Source organism: Siniperca chuatsi, linkage group LG23 (genome assembly GCF_020085105.1).
Source record: "Siniperca chuatsi isolate FFG_IHB_CAS linkage group LG23, ASM2008510v1, whole genome shotgun sequence".
Classification (NCBI taxonomy): domain Eukaryota; kingdom Metazoa; phylum Chordata; class Actinopteri; order Centrarchiformes; family Sinipercidae; genus Siniperca; species Siniperca chuatsi.
Genome location: NC_058064.1, coordinates 7044941 through 7070335, shown reverse-complemented (window position 1 = coordinate 7070335; position 25395 = coordinate 7044941). Strand labels below are relative to the sequence as shown.

General features: G+C 41.6%; 1 protein-coding gene across 14 annotated transcripts in view; it reads right to left on the bottom strand.

Moving 5' to 3' along the window:
* Positions 1 to 25395, bottom strand: part of magi2a (membrane associated guanylate kinase, WW and PDZ domain containing 2a) — a 230003-nt gene that overhangs the window by 139687 nt on the left and 64921 nt on the right. For 13 of the 14 annotated variants that reach the window (XR_006376839.1, XM_044186311.1, XM_044186306.1 and 10 more), the window contains exon 2: positions 19832 to 19948. Coding sequence is in view for 12 of the 14 variants with exons in the window: in XM_044186311.1 (XP_044042246.1) it covers positions 19832 to 19948 (117 nt within the window). In the remaining 2 variants the exon portion in view is untranslated. Of the gene's footprint in view, positions 1 to 19831; positions 19949 to 21513; positions 21901 to 25395 lie in introns of those variants that run through there. The other variant, XM_044186305.1, reaches the window with a different exon arrangement.

Below are 25395 nucleotides of genomic sequence, written 5' to 3'. Positions count from 1 at the left end.
TTTCCTGTCTGCCTCTTCACTTTCAACTATATTTTGGTAAAATGCTACCAAGCTGTCAATCAAACTCTGGTGCAGTTTTAACAACCGGACCGAGACTTCCTGAAAAAGTGCATCAATCGGAAAGTGAAAAGGAGTTTAACCAGAGGTGCTGCGTCATACTCCATGTATTTCATTATCTCCCCAATATAAAGTGAGTGAAACGTAGCAACCACACAGTAACTATGTTCCTGTAATTATTATGGTTGTCAGGTATGTTTTATGGATAACTGTAGATTCCACTGGCCTGTTATTTTTCTACATATTATGTTGTTTTCCTCCTGGTATCCAAACTCTCCCCACTCACTTGCAGCCATAGTGGGTTTGTTTGTTTGTCTCAGTGGTGATGAGGGGGTTTGCAACACGTGAAAAACTGACGTCAATGCTTCCCCTCTATATAGCACATCAAGCCTTCTCTTGTGCTTGGTAATCCAAGTAGGTGTGTGTATGCGGATGGTGGGAGCCTCACACAGCGGATCTGTCCCTGAACAAGATCAACATAACAGTGAACAACAGCAACGTTCAAAAAACAGCATAGAGGTAAATGTTTCTCAGAATTACATAAGGCACATGTAAGAGTGCTGCTCTATAGTTCGCAGATGTTTCTACAGGATTAACGTCTGGGTTCTGACTGGGCCATTCCAGGATACTGATCTTCCCTTTGTCAGTCATTTCTGGCTGGATTTGGCTGTGCATCTTGGCAGTTGTTAAGAAACAAGGACTTAATGACAGAGATTAGGCTAGCGATACAGTAAGATTCAAAGAGATTTATGTTTGGACCCTGGATTCAACCTGAATCTCTCCACACAAGGGCTGTGTAAACATGCTGTACAGCAAAAAAAAACAACAAAAAACCCAGAGGCCAACCAGTCAGGCTTGGCTTAAGCCTCCGGAAGAGTCGTGAGGAATCCTGCACGATGTGATCTTCTTGTGTATTTCTCAACAGCTTTGACCTATTTATTAAGTAAAGTCACCCATCTAAATATAGGCATTGGGGGGATAGAAAGAGACAGGGAGGAGAGAAGAGGAAGAGGCAGAATTATCAAAGTACTTTCTGGTTGGGCTCAGTTTGAATTAAATCAGCTTTTTCTTGAAAAAACAAGGAAAGGGGTGGATAAAGACGGAGACAAGAAGATAGCAAGACAAAGGAATAAAGGAACATAGCATAATTAGCCGAGACACAGGAAGCAAAGCAAACAGAAAACGGTGGCCTGCTTGGTGTCACATACTACTTTTTACCTGCACTCTCTCTTCTTTTTTGCTACAAATATCAGCAGGCTGCTAATAGTCTCTGAACTACAGAGCATTATGCTTCCATTTCAGGGAGGGAATGTTGAATTCAGCAGATGGAGGCTGTATTGTACATGTTTACTACACCATATACTTTGGTTGGACCATCAAAGTGTCCTCCGCAGGCTGCTTTTACTTGTTCACTTCTAGGAGCATTGATTCTGCTGCTTTGTTAGCATTTCTTTATAAAAACAACACATCCTTCACTTACAGTTGTTGCACTTTAGGCAGCTTCCTGCATTGTTTTTTTTTCATGTGGGAAATTTTTTGTGTGGATGCATAAAAAGCATATGCTGTGCATGTGTCTAGATAGTTGTACAAGTAAGATTGTACATATTTTTACTGTAAGACTTCTTGTACATGTGCACACATCTTCATTCAGTGTTGTTTCTTCCAAGGCACAATGCTTGTCCACCTAATCCAGTCCCAGTGCTCTAATTGGCTAACTGCAGCCATTTTCTTTGCTCCGGGGAGCGTGGAGATTAGGGGGAGTATGTGCTCTGAGCTACCCAGCGCCTAAATGAGTCACACTATGGGTACAATGTCTCTTGGAAGGATAGATGGAGCACGCCCACACACACAAACTCAGACCAGAGATATGTTTCTCGAGACCGCTGTACTAGAATCAACAACTGAAAAATGTACAGGTGTAGATTCTGATGTTTCTTCGTCTGTCTTATGTCACCCACTGAAACACTCCCATCAACCTTTGCAAATCTGTGTGTCTGAGGCCAGAGTTACACTCACTCACCTGGGATTACCTGACTCCTGCTGAGAGGCGTCCTGGCCTCATGTAAGCATCAATAATGAATGCAGCCTGCAGCTAAACACCCTGTTACGCTGTTCACCATAGTCATGGTTCAGGCATGCTCCTCTACACACTACCACTATGTTGTTCTGCTGTAGGCTCATAATGCACTATTAAAGATGTGGATTAAATCATGCACTGCTCCAGCTTCAACTAAAGTATATTTTTTAGATTTAATTTGATCTATTACAAGACACAAGGACTGATTTAACCAAGATACTCAAAATGTACTATGGTACAAGTAGTGATGCAGAGATGTGATTCACCAGTGCTGATTACTGAACTTAATAAACAAATTGGTTATTATTACTGTGTCTTAAGTTAGCCTAAAAATAAAAATAATGCTGGTGTAGAACATCTCCACAAGTGCTGAAATGATTAGTTGATTAATCAATTAGTCAATTGATAGAAAATGTATCTGCAACAATTTTGAGAGTCATTAATCAAGCAAAAATGCCAAACATTTGCTGCTTCCACCTTCCTTAATGTGAGGGTTTTTCTCTGTTTTATATCATTGCAAATTGAATATCTTTGGGTTTCTAACCGTTACTCAGACAAAACAACCTTTTAGCATGTTATAAACCATTTATTAAATGTTTATGTACTGCTTATAAATGCTAAATAGGGGGACTTAAAGTAAAGGGATACCGATAACAATAATAATCATTAATTGGAGCTATGATCAGCCAATGAATGAGCCGACAGCTTCTCCTTGATCAACTGTGGCTTGGACTGTACCTCATTTGTATGTTTCTTTGGACAAAAACATCAGCCAAATAAATATTTGTCAACCTGACATCTACTTTTTTTGCCTTATAGGTCACTATAAGGACTGCCCACCATCCAGTGAGTATGCAATTCCGAAATCTTTTACATAACCAATCTTATGACGGCCTGAGTGATTGAAATGTTTGGGTTCCCTCCGATAGCCATCCAGAATGTGATACGTAGTGTGAAGCTCCTGGATCACGGTTAATTAGTGTATGAACATCTCCATTTATAGTTTAAAAGAAATGATAATGTGTATGTAAAGTCTCTTGAAGAATGATCCCAATCAGTTCAACATAGTGAAATATACAGATGTTAAATTGAGAGAGAAAATGGACCTCTGGTATTGAATTGGTCCTCTGAATCAATCAGTACTGTGAGATTCATTTTTAGAATTGGGAGACAAAATCTAGAATTGATGCATCCCTGGTTACAATGCCAAACTTGCCAAAGTGTGTTTCAAGTGTCATGTCACTTTCAATTTGTATGGGGATAAGATACAGCTTTGGTCACTCTTAAAACATTCTGACACAAAAAAAAAGCTCACACTTACATTAAATTGCTGTTCCCATTCCATTTCTGTATCGTTTTTTGTATTTTTTGTCTCATAAATATTGGCAGAAAAGCTTTGGATGTTGGTTGACAGATACATGACTGTTGGCAGGGCTTCTGTGGCTTGGCAGGAGAACAGGCCACATATCACTAACTGGACTGTTTCAGGGTATGATGCTCTCACTGGCACAAACATACATTAGAAATGAAGAACAGATTTGACTCACACAGACAGGTAAGACACCGCTAGAGGTCTCTCTGTATGAGCTAGGTGTTGCACTGTCGAGAGCTCATTTCTCTCAAGCAGACCCCAGGGAACGGGAGTGGATAGACGAGATCGAAGGACAGGGCCACTCTCTGCTGTCCTTGTTTCTCTGTCAGAGAGCTCAGGTTCCAAACGTGAGCTGAGCCTCTAATGCCCACCAGACCAATACTACATTTAAGGTTTCTGAGACGCTCTGAGGAGAAGCAAAGTCAAACTGATCAGTGTAAAACAACCAGTAGGCGCTTACTGATCATTTAAGCCTTCCTGTTCAAAGAAAACTCTCCACCGCAAAAAAAGGATAGTAGCTCAGCTTCAAAATCACCAAAAATGTTAATTTCATTCACAAAGCGTCTATTCTCAATTAGGATAGCATGTATTGTTGAGCAGTAAAGGACGTATGAGTCAAATTGCATTACCTGCTGCAGTTTAAGAAGGAAGAATCTATTTACATGTGTGAGTATCTACCAGGAGAGGTACTTGCCTTAATCCCATTAATCAGCATAATTGGCTCATAATTGGCTCTCATCAAGTCCCTACAGATGCCGTCACTCAAGCCTCAACATCACTACTAGGCATCTCAAACACTGGCTCACTCTCCCCTGCAGAGATGATACAGGCTTGGTCCAATCTCTGCTGTTACAGTAGAGAAACAGGCCTGTCTGTCTGTGGAGGGTTGCAAATATGCAGCAGCGCAACCACCAACATGCGCGTGTAGCAAATTGCATACTCTATGTCTTTATGAAAGTCATGCTATTATCCAGTAAACAGGCCATGAGTAAATAACCTGCTGAGATGAACGCTGGCTGCAAACTCAAGACACAAACATCAGCCCACGTATCCAAAAATAAGACTTGGCACAAAAGCGCTGACAGAATTCAATCACTTTCTTACAGCATGTGTGTGTATTAAAGTGCACCCGTGTGTTCAGATATGTGTGAGCAGATGGGCCTGTGTGACAAAAGACTGAAATGAAACCAGACGTGTACACCACACTCCGGTGACAGGTATGTGCTGCCGCAGGGCATTGGCCTTTCTGTTTCTGAGCACAAACATGGCCACTAAAGGATGTTGGCCACTTAACACTAGTGCTGGGGTTCTATAGCAGTTATCTGAATCCAGTATCAAATCCAATTATCATAACTGAATGTTTTTGAATTCCTAATCAACTATGGTTTGGTTTGGCTTTTAACATTTGTAAGTAACTAAAGTTATAAATAACTAAAACTCAGACATTCAGATGAGATTTGTAATCATCTTTTTTGGCTGAACACTGCAGTCTTGAGTAGTAGTCTAAGTAATGTTCACAACTTGTAGCTACAACCTGAAAATGAACAGCATACGGTATGTAATGTTGATTAAATATGTATCTGACATGTTGAAATAATAGGTGTAGCCGTTTACTCACATTTGCATACCTTAGATTTTGCAAGCTACTAGCTTTTGCAAATAGTGAAGGTCCTGATTTATTACTATTAATTCACAAGATTAAAGCTGCACTGATCATTACTTTTAGATATGAACCCACAGAGAATTATCACCCGACTCTACAGTTCCCCTCAGCTTTATGGGGTGTTTTAGCGTCTTTCAGCTCATTGCTTTGGTTTTATGGCCTGCAACTTGACTGTTTTGGCATAAGTGCAGTTTCCAGCAGCAGCAGACAACTGTTTTGAGCAAAAAACCCTCTGCATGCTACCTGCCCGGCACTAAACGGCAAACTGACAAAGTTAGCGACTTACTGTTAATGGAGCATTTAGCAGCTAAAGAGCGACATATTTCCCTCAGGAGTTGGTAGAGACCAAAACAAAGCAAAAAAAATATTAACACAATATTTTACTGGGACATTCCAACTACTGATGGTGATGTGATAAGCTACATCGTTTCACTAACGCAGAGTCTCTACTCTTGTAGAACTGTAAAAACATACAGTCCACACGATTGTTGAGTGATGTTAGAGAGTGGTGTTTCTTTCTCTAAAACTATCTTTATCTGAGTACAGTCAAGAGCTTGCATGTATATTAACCAAGTTTCATTTTGGCCTTTGAGCAAGTTACTCACAGACTTAATGTGGCTACATTTTATATAATCTGCTGCCAGTGACATTATCGGTCATTGTCAAGCGACGGTTAGCGGCATCTAAAAATCAGATGCCTCCCACCTGTTTTGTACATTGCTCTTTGCTAATAAAAAAGAGTAGGGGGAGATAGAAGATTCTATAAGTGATTTGTTAGCCCCAGAGATTAGCAAATCATTTTTCAACCTGGAACCAGATCCAAAACAGAACCGGCTATCGGAACCCAACACTATTTAATTCAGTCCTTTCTGGGCCTGGACAGCCATTCACTTCCCAGCCCAACAATAAAAACTGTGAGTGTGTCTTCCTTTGATGCACATTTGTATGTCTGTGTACGAGTGTACTCTATGTTTGTCTGGGGACAGGTGTGCTACTCATGTCAAACAAAAGGAAACATGCACTTGCTCTTTGTTGATCAGTATAACAATCTAACCTTGAGCAACCAAAGCATCTTCCTGTGCACTGGAGCGCATTGCAAAACAAAGCAAACACAATTGAGGAGAGGAGAGAGGAGGAGAAAGTAGGAGAGGGGGGTAAGAGAGAGCCGAGGCAAATAGACTGACATGCATTATTTCTTCAGTAAACTGACAGAAGTGGAAAATGAGAAAAGAGCCAGAAGTTTTCTGTGGTGGGAGAAGAGAATGTGCAGTTTATCAAAACAACCGGGGAAAAAATGACACTGCAGAATTTCTCTTGTGTGTGGAGGAATCAAACAAGTGCTGGCATGCATTTTGTGGAATTGGGTGATAACATGAAAATTGAACAACTGCCTGTTTTCCCTTTTAATATTGTACAGTGGAAAGATTCTGGGGCATGGCAGGATTACAGTGAAACACAGCGAAGCTGAGAAAAACAAGATAAACAAAAGCACTACTGAGAGATAATTTGCCGTACACAGCGAGAAAAGCTGATCCATCAGCTCTTGCTGCTCATTTGGTGTTCAATGTTCAATTCACCACTGGCAAGGTGTATTGTAAACTATGAAATCACTATGAGGAATTTGAACAACTTGAACAACATATTAGTGTGGATGCTAGCACCATGACTCCAAGCATTTGGATTTTCCACTACACCTGCTACACCTGGGACAGCAGGATTATCAGGTTGGAAGAAATGTAATCACAGCGTCTTTGGTTTGTAACAAAATCTACTGTGAAGAAGGCACTGACACCCTACAGTACATGCTTATTCACTGCAAGTCATTCTGCAGTGGCTTCAGGATTTAAATATAATGCACACTTGAACACTTTAGCCAGAAAATAATTCATATTATTGCATAAGAAAAAACTACGTAAAAGAATTCAAATTGAACTTTTAATTCATTATTAAAGAAAAACCCCAAATAGTACAGCACATGTCTGACCTGCTACCCAAAAGATTTACCTAAAGATGATACTTCTGGCCACAGTAAATGTTCAGACCCTTTTCCTGTGTGCCTGCTTTCTCTCTTGAAACATCCTGTGGCTTTTACACGCTTTTATATGCACATTGAAAATGACTAATTCCACAATAAACTTAACATTAACTTAACATAAAAAGCAAAACTACTCTTGTTAGGTTGTACTGAAGAAGTCAACAGGAGAAACCAAATAAGACAAGATTCACGCTGTCTCTGATTCTGAGAATATGCTACCTAAATCTGTCTGACAGTTGAATGATTTATATTAAAACAGTGCTTCAGTGATTTAATATTGCACTTTCATAAAGTTGAGGAACTTGCGAGAGACAGATTATAAAAACACAGGTCTGATGAAGCAGAACCTGAGATATCCTGAAAGTTAGTCACTACTGTGGGTCAAGGTGCAAAAATGTTGGAGAACTCAATAATATTACTCTAATATTACTCAAGTGATGTCACTTGAGTCCATTTCATCAGACTTTAGAAAGCTCCTCCAGAGCCAAGATTATTAAAAATATGATTATTTAGTCACCCGTTGGCAAGAGTACATGAAGTACACTGGAACACGGAAGAAGGCGAAATACTGAACCAGTAAAGCTGTATAATAGGACAGATTCTAATAATTTGAAAAAGAAATGATAAAAAACCCTCAAGCTGGCAATGTGACTGAATCAGGCAGTTTCCACCAAAACGTCCAGCAGAATCAGTGGTTACACTTTTTATTGTTTCCAGTTCTGCCTGAATGAGCACTTCATCATTCAAAGCTACAGTATATACATCGTGCCTCACTTCAAAAATGTTTCATGGTTGGTCAGCCTGCTGTACCTGAATTAGCACTTCAACCTTTGAGAAAGCTATTGTATGTTGTAATTTTGTTTGAAGATAAGATTAAACTTTAATCACCCCTGTGGGCCAAATAGGCCGTTACTGCAACAAAAAACAGGATATACTAGATAATAAAACAAATAGAAAGGACTAAGATAACATTAAAACGTAATTAAACAGATTGAAATGTTTATCATCTGTGTGGTGTTGACCCTAACATGTGACCAATGTGCTGACTTTTCTGGGTTAAGATGATTTTTGGGGAGAGGGTTGCTTGACCAAGACATTTCCTGCATTGCACCATGCACTTTAGAATAAAACACACCTGCATCTCACATATGAGACCTGCTAGATTTAATTTGTGGACTTCTTATGAAACATCTTGAAAACTGTACCTGTGTCAGTCCAGACCTGAGCTTCAACATTAAATAGGTTGCAGCCGGTTTCAATCTGTCCAATTCATTGTATGCCATTGCATACACTTTCTGGGGTAATATCATTATCTTTCAAATTGAATACTTGTAGTGTCAAGCTTATTTACGTTGCTCGAAAATGATACTGTCTGTAATGATACAGACAATCTGACATTCCGATAGCTTTGCCTCATTCAGCAGGTCACAGTTTGAGATCGCGTAGCAGCCTCTGCACATTCAATTCCCCATCCCACTGATGTGGCAGAGATGGAATATTTCATTAGAGGCTTGGATAAACAGAATCAGAGCTCTGATATGTCTGTGTGAGCACGCTGCCTAAGCAGACTAAGCACTTGTCTTGCTATTACCTAAAGTCACAGAGAGCAGCGACTACACAGATTGGATCTCTGATTGCGGAGACCTCCCAGACTAAATTATTGCTTGAATAATACAGAGACATGATGGTCAAAATCAGCCCAAGCTGCAGGACATTTCCTGCAAAATTCTCTGACAACCCTCTGGGCATCATTCGCGGTCAGCCCGGGTGACAGCACACCTTACGGCTGCAGTGTCCCAGCTCATTTGACCAGACTTGATGGAAAAACACCAGGGAGGAAGGATGAAGAAAAGAACGAATATTTTCTTCAAAAAGAAATGGAAATGGCTGGGGGACAGAAGATGACTTTTTTTGTGAGAAATCAGATATGAAAGAGAATGATCCCTAATCTTAGCCTCAAACACTGAAACTTGATTCGTGAGCAAAAAAATAAGCACTGAATTTGCTTTTGAAAAAATCTGTGATCTCTTTTACTCTGGCTTTACCCTGTTCCTCTCTTTCTCAGTCCCTTCCTCTTCCTTGGCTTCAGAATCCAAGAGGAGCCAATTTCTCATACAGCTCCAGTAATTAGCATGAGGGAGGGCGAAGCCTAATGCTTCTAAGACTAGAGAATTGTGACAGTGAAACTGTCTCTAATGAGACAGACAGTGGGGATTCTCTTCTCTCGTCTCTGGCCTCGCTGACTGCTCCAGTCTCTACGATGGATGGCGCTAATCACTACAACTGAAACTGTGTCATTTTCAAGCCCATCGTACCACAGTGGGGAGGCAGGTGGGAGGCAGTGACAGAAGTATGCAGTTTTATGACGGGAATTTCCACGAGAGAGGAGCTTTACAAAGAGGGGTTACAAAAGAGGGCTAAAAATATTTCAAAACAGGACAGGCACAGACAAATAAGTACAAAATCACATGCCAAATGATACTGTAGTATACTTAAATGCACACAAATTAACAGATAATGAAACACCCATATTAAAGCAGGATTAGAACAGTTCTGGCTTTGGCGCCCCCAAGTGGTAGAGGAACAATTTTAATTGTGGGCAACAACATGTTTTTAAGTTGTTATAATTATGTTATAATCACATACAAATACCAGCAATAATATTTTTTTTGGCCACTTTGGGAAAGCGCAACAAGCTGTAAACACGAGATTGACATTTTATGAAGCTTATATGGAAAATTTGTAGGCAAATGGTTTCTACCAACTTGTGTGTATTTACACATCCAGCAAACATGGAACAACATTAGCATAGATTTGGAGTCTTGTTTCTGGCCACCTGACAAAACTAAGTCCAATATTTACTCTTCTTTTAACTCGTTTTTGTCTCCACCAACTCCTGAAGAAAATATCTGGCTCTGCTAAATGCTTGCTAACTTTGTCTGTCTGCTGTTTGGTGCTAGGCAGGTAGCGTAAAGTGGGTTTTTCAAGCGTTTTCTCTGAAAACAGCTGCCTGCTGCTGCTGGAAATGATGATGATGAGAGCGGTGCGACTTCACCAAAACAATAAGCCGGAAGACGCTAAAACGTTCCTTAGAGCTGAGGGAAGTGCAGAGGGGTGGGTGGGTGATAATTCTCTGTGCGCTAGGAGTGACCCCTTTCACATTACACATGGTCATTTGATCTATTGTCGATTTGAAATATTGATTAGTGACAAGTTGAGTTGACATGAATTCTTTGACAGCTGACTTAATACCTAGAAGGATGTGTGGTAGTCAACAAACTACCAGGAAACAGAAATCTGGATAAAAATATGTGAATTGTTAGTGTTAATTTTATTTTATTTTTGCACTGATACATTTATTGAATATCTTACCGTCAATTCTGCTTACTTAGCATTAGTGTCTTAACATGAATGAATGCTTCCCTGTTGCCACAACAACATCTTTTGCAACCACTCTTATTTGGAACCAGGTCACTCAGTCTCAATCAAAGTGACCTTTGAGGTTAAGAATCAAAACACTGAAAAACAACAGACTGAGCTGTTTACCTGACAGAAGTAATTCTACAGATTGATGAATAGCAGAGAAATGTTAATCGAGTTATCCTTCTCCTGATTATGACCTTGATACAAGTAAAATAACATGATTAAGATGTTTGCATGACAGAGTACTGCTTTCCTTTGGTCATAATCAAATTATTAGAGTACATATTAATACAGAATAACAGTTATCCTGGCTGTGTGTTTGTGTGTGGGCAGCGCCACTGAGGAGGGAGGGATTTGGTCCACGGTTGGCCAAAAAACGCCCTTTTGGCCTCAAAGGCTCTGGCCATGAATATTAAGGCTTTGTGTCTGCGTGTCCCTAAGCTGCTCTGTGGACCAAATCCAACACACCTCTCTGTCCTCAGTCTACAAGCAGTGCCTGCAGCACCAGTCATACAGGGAAGGAAGGAGATTGACAGGACACCTCAAGGTCAATTAGGCTATTACTCTTTACATGAGTTGAAGCTTTTAAACCATGAAAACTTTATATTTGTAAGCACTGAAACAGCAATGCTGTCTCTTTATTTAGCATTACATGTCTTCTACATAAATCATCAACTGGTGAGGATGCTAGCCTTTTGCCTGGGACAAGCAGCTTTAGCCTCTGTCTTTTAGTACAGTATAATAATGTAAGTAGTCATCAAGTGCATATTGAAGACCTTTTAGAGGGTTCTCGTTTTAAAATGCGTCAGCTGGAAACATTAAAAAGTCAGCTGGCAATGGCATTCTCAACCAGCCCATGGGGCTAACATTAGCTTTATTAGCTAGCTGGTCGCCGGCTAGACATGAGAAGCTGCTTTTGCCTACCTCTGTCTGAAATCAAGGACCCTTTGTTTAAACAAACACTAAGAGATTTTGAGTAAACTGCATATATGCTATGATAGAATGGAAAGCTTGTAGTAACTAGTAACTAAGGAGGACTTAGCAGGGCTTAGCGGCCAATTCTACCTAAATGATATCAACTTGCTCACCACTCAGTTAGACCAACACACCTGCAAGCACACAACACAACATACACATGCTGCGTAGCGGACACTGCAGAAGATTCTTCCATTGCAGTACACATACTGTATATCCTGTTCGATGCAAAAAACATATCGCCCCTCCACTTTAGGGCAGCATAAGACTCAAAAGCCTCCCTGCTTTTCATATTTTTCCAGGGAGGAGAAAACGCATTTGTGATGTTAAGGCCGAGTTTAAAATGATGGTCCAAGGTTTGCAATTCCATTTACCTTTCCAGAGATAAGGCCAAGCACATTCTCAGCTCGGTGGTGAACTATGGTTTGTGCAGTGCACCTCTCTGTGCTGTCCCGCCAAAATGGATACCCAGCACTTAGAGGAAAGATAGCGCTATGAGTACAGTTACGAAAAACACAGGGGACTACGATTTTTAGTGTTGGTGGGGAGGGGGTTAAAAACACAATACTGTAGGAACACTTAATGAAAGGGATTTCTCTACCTGCTGGAGTTTTTTTTTGACAGTGGGTGAAAAGGATGGAGGCAATAACTGTAGTCTGCCCACAGGAGAGGAAGGAGAGTCCCAGATATGCACTGATTTTGTACAGTCCCATGGCACATTTGTTGTGACGACGTATTGTTTTTTTCTAAATATGAGTTGACAGTGTGAGAACTGGCAGCTAAGGTGTGAGGAGTTTTGGTTGATTTTCACAGTAAAAACTACTAAATAACACCTTCTTTTATCAATCGCACACTTCTCAATATCTGATTTGTAGGACATGCTGCATGTCCCAAAGAAATGTCCCACCTCTGATTGACCCCAGCTGAATTTTGCCTCTTTGCGCCCCGGGCTCTGCAGTGACAGCACCATGTGAATAAGACATACTTAGACTACTACCTTGTGGACACAATTAAGTGAGGTCCATTTTTTACTCTCTTACCCACCAGTTTTGATTATCTCCAAAGGAAACTTAAAGGAGCCGTCATTTTCTTTCACTACCACCTCACAGATGTATTCCTGGAAAAGCCAGCGGGCTGTCACATGTCATGGGAGAGAGGAGGTGCAGTGGAACTGCGCTCCATTAAGATCCCACCACTGAGCCGTTAACGCGTAAGATGAATAAGCTACATACTTAATGATTTGGCACGTCTAAAGCATGAAAAGTGGCTCCATGTGGGTTCAGGTGTTGCAAATGCTTTGAAATAAAAAAAAGTCCAAAGAATTCTCTTTAGATGGATCAAGGTTTCACATTTCATCCTCTAGCTCACTCATTCCCCCAAAGACATCAGATCATTATATCGAAGACGGTGCAGGAAGCTCCCACGACAGCATCATGGTGAGGTGACCGCAGGCGGGCCACCAGATGGATTTGTCTATCCGACACCATTACTAGGCTGACAAGGGTGGGGTGGGGGTGGGGGTGGGGGTCTTTGTGTGATGAAGGCCAATTAAGGAGGAAATTTCACACCTCTCCACAGTCACGTCTGTAGGCTGCATCTGCCAACGAGCATCGTGTCACGCTCACCACCCGGCACATCCGCATCTGTGTCCCGCCTTGTCAGTCAACCCCTCCCACCCTTCCTCACCTCCAGCCCACACACACTCACACCTCTCCGTCCCCCTTTTAGTACCTACCTCCTTGCACAAAGCTGGGATGAATGATGGCAGACAGGATATTGATTGTCAAAGTAACAAGTTTCTGAAGAAGTCAGCGATCATATGGATGATTTTTTATGTTGAGCTTGATTTTATGAGTTTGAGGAATACCTCCATTAGATGTGGGTTCAAATCCCATTTCCAACAAGCAGTGTACTTGGTGTCTGCCCTGTGTTTCTAGACTTTTCTGACCTGCAGTCTCCATTTGCACAAAGCGGGAAGAAGTAGACAGACGGGAAAGAGAGGGGAATTAAAGACGAGGGGTATGGAAGGGAAGAAAAAGATGATAGTTTGAGAGGAGTAGAGCCTTTGACGCAGACGGGAGTAGAAATAGTTGCCATGGAAACCCCACCCTGCCTCCAATGAGTCAATGAGTAAGTGAGGAGAGAAAAAAAGAGAACAGAGAGTAAATGGAGGGGTGCGATTTTGACTAAAGGTATTTGTCTGATCTGCCTAACCTTTCTCAGAAGGAGAAATATTAAGAGACAAATTAATACACATGTGAAACAAACACCAGGTGTTCTTGTTTCTCATTCAACAACACAAATAAAACAAACTACGATGCAGCATCACCTAATGTCCACCTCTATCTTAAAAGCCTCAATCTGTTCCTCATTCCTCCCAGCTCAGAGCTCCGCAATGAGGCCCCCCTCTGGTCTCCTTGGTGGGGCTCACACTTCTAGCGTTTATTAGGTTTCTCACAGAGATGCTAAATAATGAATGAAGGGGCACTGGGGTGCTGTTAGTCGTTTTATTATCCTGATTATTACTGTCATCCATCAGACATCAGGCTATTAAACAGAAACACAGACATGTGACAAACTAAGGAAAGGGAGAAGGGCCAGTCACAGGTACCTGGCAGTCAACTTTGTGCAGAATTCAGGTTTGAAGTGTGCTCCCACAGGTTACATTTTGGACTTTTTCAAAATAAAAATGAACGCACTACTTCTCAGTCTGATATCTAGCTTGTAACATAATAAACACACTGATGCACAGCAAAACAAAGAAAAAGAGGTGTTGCAGGAAGAAAAACTGATAATGGAAGGAGGAAGTAAAGATAAGGACAGTGCAGCAGAGCAGCAGGATAGAATGTGGGAGAGAGAGATTCATATTCCTGCTATGCCGCAAGACTCCAGGATGATCAAACCAACAACTATGTGTGGACAGATGGACTTGCAGCCTCTCTCTGTCTCTCTCTCATTAGTAAACACCATCAGTATTGCGCACAGTTGCCCCAGCCATTAACCAAACTCAATGCCCCTGTGGGCATAAACTCTCCATTAACTCACAATCTCAACCACTACTTCCTGCTATTAAGGCATATGTTGTTTGTGCATGCATGTAAAGGCTGAAGTACACATACACACACAAGCGCATAAATGTAAGGACTTACAAGCACTGCAATGCAACAAAGACACGCATTTGCACGCTTTAAAGACAGATGTGGGAACATCCAATCACACCCTTCATAAACTTTAAGTCTCCATTAGCGGATGTTCACTGTGATGTTCTGTTTAAGGGTCCCTCCTCTCCTTCTTTACATGGTAGCCAAGCTATTATCAATGGAGCCAGCATTCCCAAAAGCATCATGGTGTGGGTTTAACGGTAGCCATTATGGTTGGGCAATATATAAGGTAAAAATTTGTCAAGCCATCAGAGATATTGCCATACGGTCTATGTTTAGAGGTAGCTATCCTCCATCCCTCAGGCTGCATTAGACCATTGTGGACAATGTTGCACTTGAGTTGTCAGTTTATCTGTCATTCCCATCTATAAATGATTCAATTAAATGGCTTTTTTGTTCCATTGTGGGAATTTTTGAGGGCACTATGTAATCCATAAATTTCACACCTGAATAAAATGGAAAACAGCAAATATAGTGCAGCAGGTAGCAAATAATGACTGAAAGGAGAGGTGGAAACTGACAGAGCATCTCTTCACCTTTTTACCTGCAGTTGACCTCTTAATTATCATTCACTGACAGTCAAAAATAGTCACCATGGTTGCTCTTCACTAAGTGCTTTACTGTGTCCAAAGAGCTAAAAGGCAGTGCTTAGAACAATATGAACAAGTGTGTGTGCTTGTGTGAAGGAAGAACAGAAAGAATTCAAAAAGAGGAGGAAGGCAACCAAGAACAACACAAGAAAGAAACAAATATAATAAATACATGCAAGACTCAGTAACTATAAGTTATGAGTCACATAATCCTGATGACTGTCATATTTTTTTATCACATATTTATTTCCCTGAAATAGCACTGTACTTATTTATATTTGATTTAGTATTTGGGGGAAAACATAAGACACACATGTTTTTTTAATCTTTCAGATGATGCGCCCGACCTTCCAGTTATTTACTCTAAATGTCTAAGTTTGCACTAAATACATGCAAGCTAAGTCAAACACTCAGAAATCAGTTCAAATATTTAAAACTGTTTTCAAATATTTTTCTGCTTGGCTCTGGAGGCTTTAAATGAAAGCGCACACACTGCTTATAAATGAGTGTGTGTCTCAAACTGTCTGAAACTCTGATTATAAAAATCTATATATCTAATTGCCATGTTTTCCAGTTCAATTTTACCTAAATAATTCATGCATTCTTGATCATTGTAGCTCACTCAGGAGTCACGACTAGTCTACACACACTTATTCCTCGCCGCTCTCTATCTCCCCCATCAAATCTATGTGGATTACCAGACGATAGGCCTGATTTCACATGGGCTCAGGCTATTAACGCTCTGACCTTGGATTTCAACCAGGCAATTTGTCTAAGAGCTGGCACAGCCTTAGCTGCCCTGGCTGACTCCGTCCAAGATCCACGATTGGTATGGGTGGCAGTAACTCTCCTACTGTCTGCCCGTCAGTCTCCATTCCCCCGAAAAATGTCTCTTCTTTACCACTCAAGGGTTATGTTTAAATTGCTGTGATGAACTACTTAAGCTCTATCTCTTACAATTCTCTTTTTCTCTCTCGCCCATTAGTCTCACTTAAATGTATCATCTCAGGCATAATGGCCCAGTTTACACCTGGTATTAACATGTGATCTATATCTGGATACATTATCTGGATAATGACGTCCGATCGGAGTTAGGTGACCTATAAATTTGTTGGGCAGATTTTTTTCTTAAGAATATGATAATACGGTACAGATTGCAATCACACCTGGCTTAGATACAATCACAATTTCAGCCTGACACCCTCCAAATGTGATCTGGTCAATTCGATCGCATTACGATCACAATGCGTTCTGCTTGCATTTACACCTTGCATTAACATGCGTTTTTCACTATCCAGACAAGATATGTAGATACAGATGTTATGATAATGCCAAGTGTAAATCAGGTCATATTGTCCCAAGAACAAAGGAACTCCAGGAACAAAACTCAGGTACTAAATCAGGAAGTTAAAATCCATTTTGCACATTTCTTGTTGCGTTCTTGAGTCCGTAAAAAGGTTCCTGGGGTCCCTGTAAAAGTTCTTGCAATAGAAAGGTAGCTTAAAAATCACATTAAACTGCCATATCTTTTTCACTTGGTTATTTTGCCCTAACCATCACAAGTGAGAGGTCTATCTGTCCTGTCAATGTGCTTTTCAGTCAAAACAGAAGCTGCAGTTGCTCAGAACAATTAACTTAATATGTTGATTTAAGTTAGTGTCATTAAAGTCATTCACACTTGTTGCCTATTTTGTTTGGAATGGATCCTGGCTTTGGCACAGGATGATAACAAGCACAACACCAGACCTGATTGAATCGCAGAAAATTTCAAAGAAGTTGGTAGCAACTCAGTGGTCTAGAACCAGGCTAATAGAAATGGACTACACGGCTTTAACTGCAACAGTACCTCTGTAGTCTATTTGTCAGTTTATTTGTCAGACAGTGTCCATAATCATCTGTTAGTGCTTCTAGGTATCATTGTATCTAATCAGTGGTATACCTATCTTTCCATCTATCCATCAAACCATCAGTTTGTCATCATACTAAAGGTTGCTGTATATCACTTACTGTTTTTTGCATTTGACCTTTTATTGTATCTGACCAGGATGGTCTGTTGGATCTAACTCTCCTTTTTGGGAGAGTCCCGGTCAAAATGCTAGCACAATTATGCCACAGAAACTAACGTGGACACCATATATTAAAGGAAGAAGAGTAAGGAGAGGTGTAAAAAAGGGGGTTGTGAAAAAAAGCCTAAAAAGGAACCGAATCACATGTACAGACAATGAAGGAAAAATCACACCATTTCCACAAATGTGTATGTGTATACTCAACATGGATCCATCCCTCCATCCAGTTCAGTTAGAAAAAGCCCAGCTCAGTCATGACTAGGCCTCTTCCTCTCAGCAGGCCCATTGTTGAAGCTTTATTAATACACAAATTAACCTCCCCTTACTCTCTCTCTCTGCAACAGTTTATCTGCAGTCCATTTACTTATGTAGTTATCATAGTCTGTGTCCCATCAACAAGCCCCCCCCATATTCACTTTTGTATCTCTCTCCCTCTATTTGTTCTCCCTCTTTACTGTTCACCTCTTTCTCGATCTCCACTGCCTCACCGGCAGCAGCTCTGTGAGTGGTTATCAGAGAAAATTACGCTTCTGTTGCAAACAAATAGCTCTTTTTTTGTTTCTCCTGTTGTATTCTGCTCAGAGAGGGAGACGGAAAAGTAGCTCCAGTGAAATCTGCCTGCTCCTGGCCTTGAAGAATGCACCTCCATTAGGGTTTCAGGGGAGAGTTAGCCACCAGACAGCTGGTCCTAATGGCACGGCAAGGCTAATGCAGAGCTAACAAACACACACATACACACACGCACTGTTACACAGATGAGAGCTCGTACACACACAAACAGACACCCTTTAATATCACAGCCTATTGACTGGTGGCAATGAGCATATGTTAGCAAACAAATGGCAAACAGGAATCAGGAGAATATGGATTAAACATCAGTAAGTCTAAACTCTTATAAGCACTGGGGGCTTAGTAAGCCTGATAAAGACCACACACATACAGCACAGAAGACCCAGAAAAGCACAAGAGAGTTTGAAATGCTGTCCTGAACTAAAGTATCAATATCTTAAAGCGCTCCAAATCTTATCTTTGATTGTCTACATAACGCTCAGCTGCTCAACTGTGTGCTCTTGTGATGCAGTTAATGCGGCTAATTAGAGACAGAGGGCTGGAGTCAACACTTGATTTGCAAGAATCGAACTTCCAGACGAGCCTGATTCCAGCTAAACCAGCACTCCAGCAGCTAATTGATTACCACCACAGACAGCTATTTGGGAGTTTTGGGACTGAAGCCAATGGCAGCAAGGGAAACATACTCTTCCCAGCTGGAATATTCGATTTATTCAACGCATACTGTACTTTTAAAAGTATTTAGAATCATAAGGGTTGGTGAGAAGCAAGAAGCATGGTCGAATTCACATGTTAGGGAGGCCCTATTGACCCCCATGCCTCCCAGTATATGTGCTTGTGTATGTACCCTGCTGCTCTCAAGTCAAGACTATACACAGCAGCTTAGCAGTTAGTTATTTTCCCTGGAGCTCATGAAACCAACCAGTACTCCTCTGCTGGAGCACTACCTGGCCTCAGGTTCGCTCTGTGTTAGTGAGTTTGGAGTAATTTGATACAAAAATGTTGTAATATGTTGAACTTGACAGTTCATTCTTGAGCTTTGGAACCTACAAAACAATCTCAACTCAATGTCTACTAAGACGCTTGTTCTGGAGCTTTCGGCCATATCAAACAGCAGATTGAGTTTGCACAGTTGCCGATGTTAAAACTTTCCATGATTCTGACCATTTTTAGGACTGACCAATAGGATGAACAAGTGAGTGGATGGTCCTCAAGGTGTGGTTGATTTATCAACGATATGATGTATTTAGCAATATAAACCATGTAAGCAAATAATAATAAAACTAGATTTTGACACAGGGTCGCTCTACAAGACAGAGCCTCAAGATTAAGAAATAATGCAGGACCCACCTGAAAGTGCTTATTGTTTAAATGTTGCATATTCTTAAAGGGGCATTCCACTGATTTTACATATACAGATCAGTTTATTTGTCATGGGCAATAATCACCTTGTGAAAACAGTTGTCTTCTGTAGCTTTAAAATTTTTGAAATAATAACCTTGATGATGTCACAGTGATGTCATCAGGGTTATCTTGGATTGGGCTTGAGACTTCAAATTTATAACATAAAGCCTGCGTTACAAGCTGGAGGTGTGGGGTTTGAAAGAAGTGAGCATTTAGGAGGCAGGAAGGGTATAATAAGAGACACTATTGAGTTGCATTATGGGAAATGTAGAATCCAGTGTTTTTGCCCCTCGAGGTCTGGGGCCCCATTGCAGTTGCCTACTTTGCTTGATTGGTAATCCAGCCTTAGCAAGAGGGGAAAATACCTGTTTCACTAAAGGAGGTGAGTGGAGGTGACAATGGTGTGAAGGGAGGTAGGGTGAGGACAAGGTAACTCACAGGGGACGGTGCGGAGGTAGAGGTTGTCCCGGATGATCTGCTGCAGCTCGTGGTCCACCGAGCCTTTCTGGAAGCGAAGGTTGAGGTAGTGGCGCAGGTCCTTGTCTATCACGCCCCCTGGAGGAACACAAGGGACAGGAATGAGAAATCAGAATCAGCCCTCCTCCATCAAATCAATCACTCTGACATGAAAGGCTGCAAAAAAATTTCCTGTAGAACTAAAGAAATTGCTGGAGGAAAAATAACCTACTCAGGCCTTGATCAGAATTGGGGACAGCTGGATGTGTTTGTGAATTATCCAGAAAAAAAGCTTGACTCACACTGTTCTCTGTGCAATTTCCAAACTTCAAGAGCAAACAGAGGAAGCTCAAAACACTGCAGCAACAAATGACCCAGAAATCACAGAAAACCACAGTAAACAATTTGAATTTTCTAAATCCCTACAAACAAACAGCCGACACTAATGAATACACTCTGCCCTCTCTGGATTCAGCACCTGTCAAGCTCAGCCACGGATTGGTGGAGGTGTTAATTGGAGCAGTGGCCAAACACGTGTGGAGAAATGTCTAGATATAAATCACCGATGGACTCCCCCCGTGGGCTGTTTTTACCCTCCCCCCGTCTCTTCAGCAGTCCCAGTTCTGTGAATGGACTTCCACTTTAAACCAGTAAATCTCGCTGGCTCAGCAGAACGGAAGATAAAAAAAAAGTGATGGAGGGAGTGACAGAAATGGAGGTAGGGGATAAGAGAGATGGAAGGCAAGGACAAATCCCATGGGGGAGTAGAAAGGGGGAGCAAGCTAAAACAAGCGTCAACCCCCCCCCCAAATACTCCATCTATCTACTCTGCCACACACTGGCAATCTCATTTCAAATGGAGGAAGGACAGGACATATTGGGGTTTTGGGGGGGGGGGCGCGTGGCACTCGACTGACGTTACTTAAGGGATTCCTCATGGTGCCGCTTTAACCAACACACTTGACATTCTTGTTATTCCTCTGCATAGAAGTAAAGCAGCAGAGAGACAGACGGAGTGGGTACACAGGCTGAAAAGACATTCGTCTAACCTTCAACATCCTCTTTAAAGCAGCAACTTGGCAGGGTGCCACATAGCATTTAGCTCCCCCCCTCTTCTTTTTCCCTCTGTGATCCTGAGGCAGTGACATCCAAGCATGATATGCTGGAGACCACACATGTCAGCAACACACATGTGTAGACAGATGCATCCGAACATTAATACACATGCAACTGACAATAAAAGCGCTCAGACAGAAGGTGGATGAAATAGTAGGAAAAACTCAATTCAGAAATAACCTAGTTTGGAAGTTTTCTGTCATACTGGGGAGATTTATTATTTAGCACATTCTGGTTCTTCTGACGTGTGTTCTCGAAACATGCACACACACACACACACACACACACACACACTCCAACATGTTCTAATCCATCAGAGCTGAACTAATTCACTGAGCGCTGCATTATAATCATGCAAACCTGAATTACAGAGACCGGCTCCATCTGTGTCTCTGTCAAAGACGTGGAGCAGCACGACCAGCCAATTTACATTTGCATGAGAAAAGAAGCCAAGCCAATAATTCTGCATACTGAAAAGGTGAGCAGACTCAGAATCACACACACACACACACACACACACACACACACATTAATACACTAAATGGCACCTCTTGTGCGGACAGCGGTTGTGTAGCCAGTATAGTGTCAGAGTCCTCTTTCCACAGGTTTAATGATGCAAATAATCTCCGCTGGAGGAAATCTTGCGCTGGATCTTTCCCGCTGGAATCCCCCCCCTGTACTGTCCTGTGCCTCAGGTCCCCAACTCTGTCTCTGTTTGCCCCAATCTAGCCACTGCCAGCCAGCCCGAGAGCCGATTCACCTCTCTCTGCACTCCACGGTGGAGAGATGAAACAGGAGAGCGCGGAAGAATGAGTGACTGAGAGACATCGAGGTGAAGAGAGAGTGTGTGAGAGAGAGCGGGAAAGAGAAGGGGAAGGGGAGAAGTGTGTGTGCAAGACAGTGTGTGTTGCTGCAAGTGAGGGAGAGCGACCGTTGAAGCGCGGCTCTGGTGGTGGGAACCGATCGCACCAAGATCCCTTTTTTCTATTGGATCCCTCCAGATTCTCAGGTCCTACAATGCCCCCCATCTGCAGCACAGGGCACTACATCTCTTTTATATGCCTCTTTCAGATTAAAAGTCATCTCCTGCCACCCCCCCCAGCTTATAGCATCCACATGGCCTGGATCTGACCTTCTTTCACCGCCAACAACCACGTGCTGAAATTAAACATTATGTTCCAGCCAACATGAGTGGTTTCTGGTGACTTTCTTCTGTGTCACAAATTTTGCCCATTCTGGTCATGCAATCTTTACATTTATCTCCTTCTCCTCGTCTCCTTTTCCTTTGGTAATGACATATATTTATGTGCTTGTATACACATTTGCAAACCCACAAACACAGCTTCATATTTTGTTTTTAACTGGCATGTTTGATCGATGAGCATCGCCAGTTTGTCTTCTCTTCCCTGTCAAAAATCTGTCCATCTTACAGGTCACGTGTCATTTTACTGTCTGAATACATTTTTTTTATTTTCACAGCCTTGCTAGCTTTAGAGTGCTCTTTGTTTAGTTATTGTTACCAAATTAATCAGATTCACTTTTGTTACACTCCATCTTTTTCCTCCTTGTCACATGCACCCGCCTGCACTATCATTGGATTACCACTGAATTATCAACACTGTTGTTGATCGACTAAACAATTAATCGACTAATCTTTTCAGCACTGACTATATGCGACCATTAGAGGAGCTGAGCTTAAGTAATAAGTCAGAATGAGGTTCCCTTCACTGGCACTGAGCAGCAGTTAAAGTGGTGACTGCAGCTCTCCTCAATATGGCCCAATATTTGGCCATGTATCCAAAAATAGATTCTGTGTGTGTGCGTGCACATACAGCAGTGCAAGAGTGTCTAATTCTTGCAGCGGCTCCACTGGTCTAGAGTCAGTGAAGTGTATGAGGGTGAAGGAGGTCATTTAAAACAGATGTGATGCTCTCTTTCGTCAGTTCTTGCAGCTCTGACAGCACCACTATCATGACACGACTGATATGTGATGCTGCCGACGGGGAAATGTGTATGACAGAGTGAGCAGGGAGAGGATGGACAGAGAAGAAAAAGGAGACCGTAGAGGCTGTGGACTGACAGTACATCAGGAAAATCCACTTGTTGGTGCACGAGCCAATCAGCGGAACATTTATTCCCATTTTTCAGTTATTATTCCCACTTTGACCTTGAGCAAAAGGTAACTGGAATGGTGCCATGCACACAAGACATAATGATATGAGATGAAACAACTCATCCTTGCAGTCTAGGAAGCATTTCTAGCATGTTTAGAGCCACACGCAGCCATGATAACTGTTTCCTAAACAGATGGGTGAATGAAAATCGTTCTTGCTCTGCAGAAGAAGAGAAACCACCATTTAAGCTCAGCAGGTGTCATGTACATCCCCTGGGAGGCTGGGAAAGAGAAAGAACAGCCTGTGGAGAGTCAAAAAACAAGAGAGCAGCTGGTTCCTCCAGAGGATAGAGGTGCTATAACGGCTAACTGTCTCATACCCTGGCACAAACTAGTGGAGCTCAAAGAGGAGCACTGACTGCAACTGTAACTTCACTCGCTGGAGCAGCACTCAAGAGATGGCAGTTTTAAACACATTGGCTGTGATATGCTATACATTTGCTTATATCAGTGTAGATTAAGCCAGATCTCATAAAGAGAGACAAAAATTCTGATTTCATTGTATCAACAGTTCATGCAGGCACAGAAAGCTCAGAAGGAGTTCTGTGTTGAAAACTGACTCAAAACAAGCCCACAAGGTCATCATGATGATGGACATAAATTCAGAACACACGCATACAAAACACACACAAAGACTTCAGCAGCATTGTGACGTCTTCAAAGTCTCCTGCAGAAGTCTGAAAACTTTCTACTATATCAGGAAAAATACAGCATGGAGGGTGTGCTGACAGTCAGTCAGAGCTTGGAGCACCATCATCAGAGCTGTGCTGACAATATTTATCACACCCTGCTCTGAGGGCGCCCGTCGGCAGTCACATATGTAGTATTATCACGCTGAGTGTATGCGTGTGTGTGTGCATTTAAGTCAGAGAGAGCGCCAGTAGACAGCTGTTTGGATAATCAGACTAATTAAAAGATCAGGATGGGCTTAAAACCTTGCCAGTTTCACCAGACACACACTGCGCTCTGTTGATTAGTCTTCAATGAACATGTATAATGCCAACTCTGTGGTGAAAGTGCTGGAATCCATAAACACCAACTGGGTTTCAGATGGGTTTACATGCGCACACACAAACACACACACACTCACACAAAGATTGAAATTAAATGTTGGGACAAATCTTTTGTTCCTACACCACAATTTGGTTTATGTGACTATAGTATGTATTGACACTTGACTTTTCTTTTGCTCATCATCACAGAAATGTTAGCTAACAGCTGGATTTAGGCAAGAAATATTAACTAAGATTAGGCTTATGTTTAGGTAGTTCAAATTTCAACAAATGGAACATTTTTTGTTAAAAGACCACTGTTTTAGCTCCTTAACTACAAATTACATATACTTTCATTTTGCTGAACACCTTCAAATTTTGAATTCATTTTGGTAACTGCTCCAGGCAGTCATTGATTTGCATTCAATTCAAGGAGCAAAATCAAATAGCAGTCTCATGTAACTTACTTGACTTATGTTCACTGTAATGGAGTACACAAGCCAAGCAAGTTTCAAGTTTTATCTCTTTTCAGATTGTACAGGAATGAATGGAAGCCAATGGATGCCTGGGACGGTAGAATACAATACTTCCAAATGTCTTAAACACTGCAGCATGGTTTGCAAAATGGTCAGCTGTGATGTAAAGTATACAAGATTTGTAGTGAATGGGCTAAAAAATGAAAAACATCTGGTCTTTTAAGATTTTAGTCATTTTAAGAGGAGACTGTCCATAGTCGATTCAGCAAATCACCATGTGACATCTGTTAATGCTCAAGTGACAAAGCCCTCCAGCAGGCGTAGAAATTATGAGTGTTGTATGTCGGGAGTAAAAGCGGAAGTAGTGTGACATTGTTAACGAGCCACAATGTCTGCATGGGGAGGCATCGGAGTGGATGGATGGGTCAACAAAACATCGCACTTTCCCCTTTAAGTCAACGCTTGTTTCTTTTAACCAAGACCACCATCGTCGTTTAATTTGAAGGACTTGTTGCTCAAGAGGAAAAGCAAGTATCGGTATTTTTTAATCAAACCCCAGTCATCAGAGTCAAAAGCAAATGTATACAACTGCTCACAATATCCTTGTACTACAGTACCTGTTTCTGGTTGTGCCATGAAATCTTTATCAGAAAAAAAGCACATTATCTGACTTTTAAGAAATTGTGCTCATTTCCTGAAATTACAGGGCACCAGCCTGAAATACACACCCACACAGTCTGTCCAGCTCTCCGAATCCCACAGGTGATTACGTACCTTCCTACTGTTGCT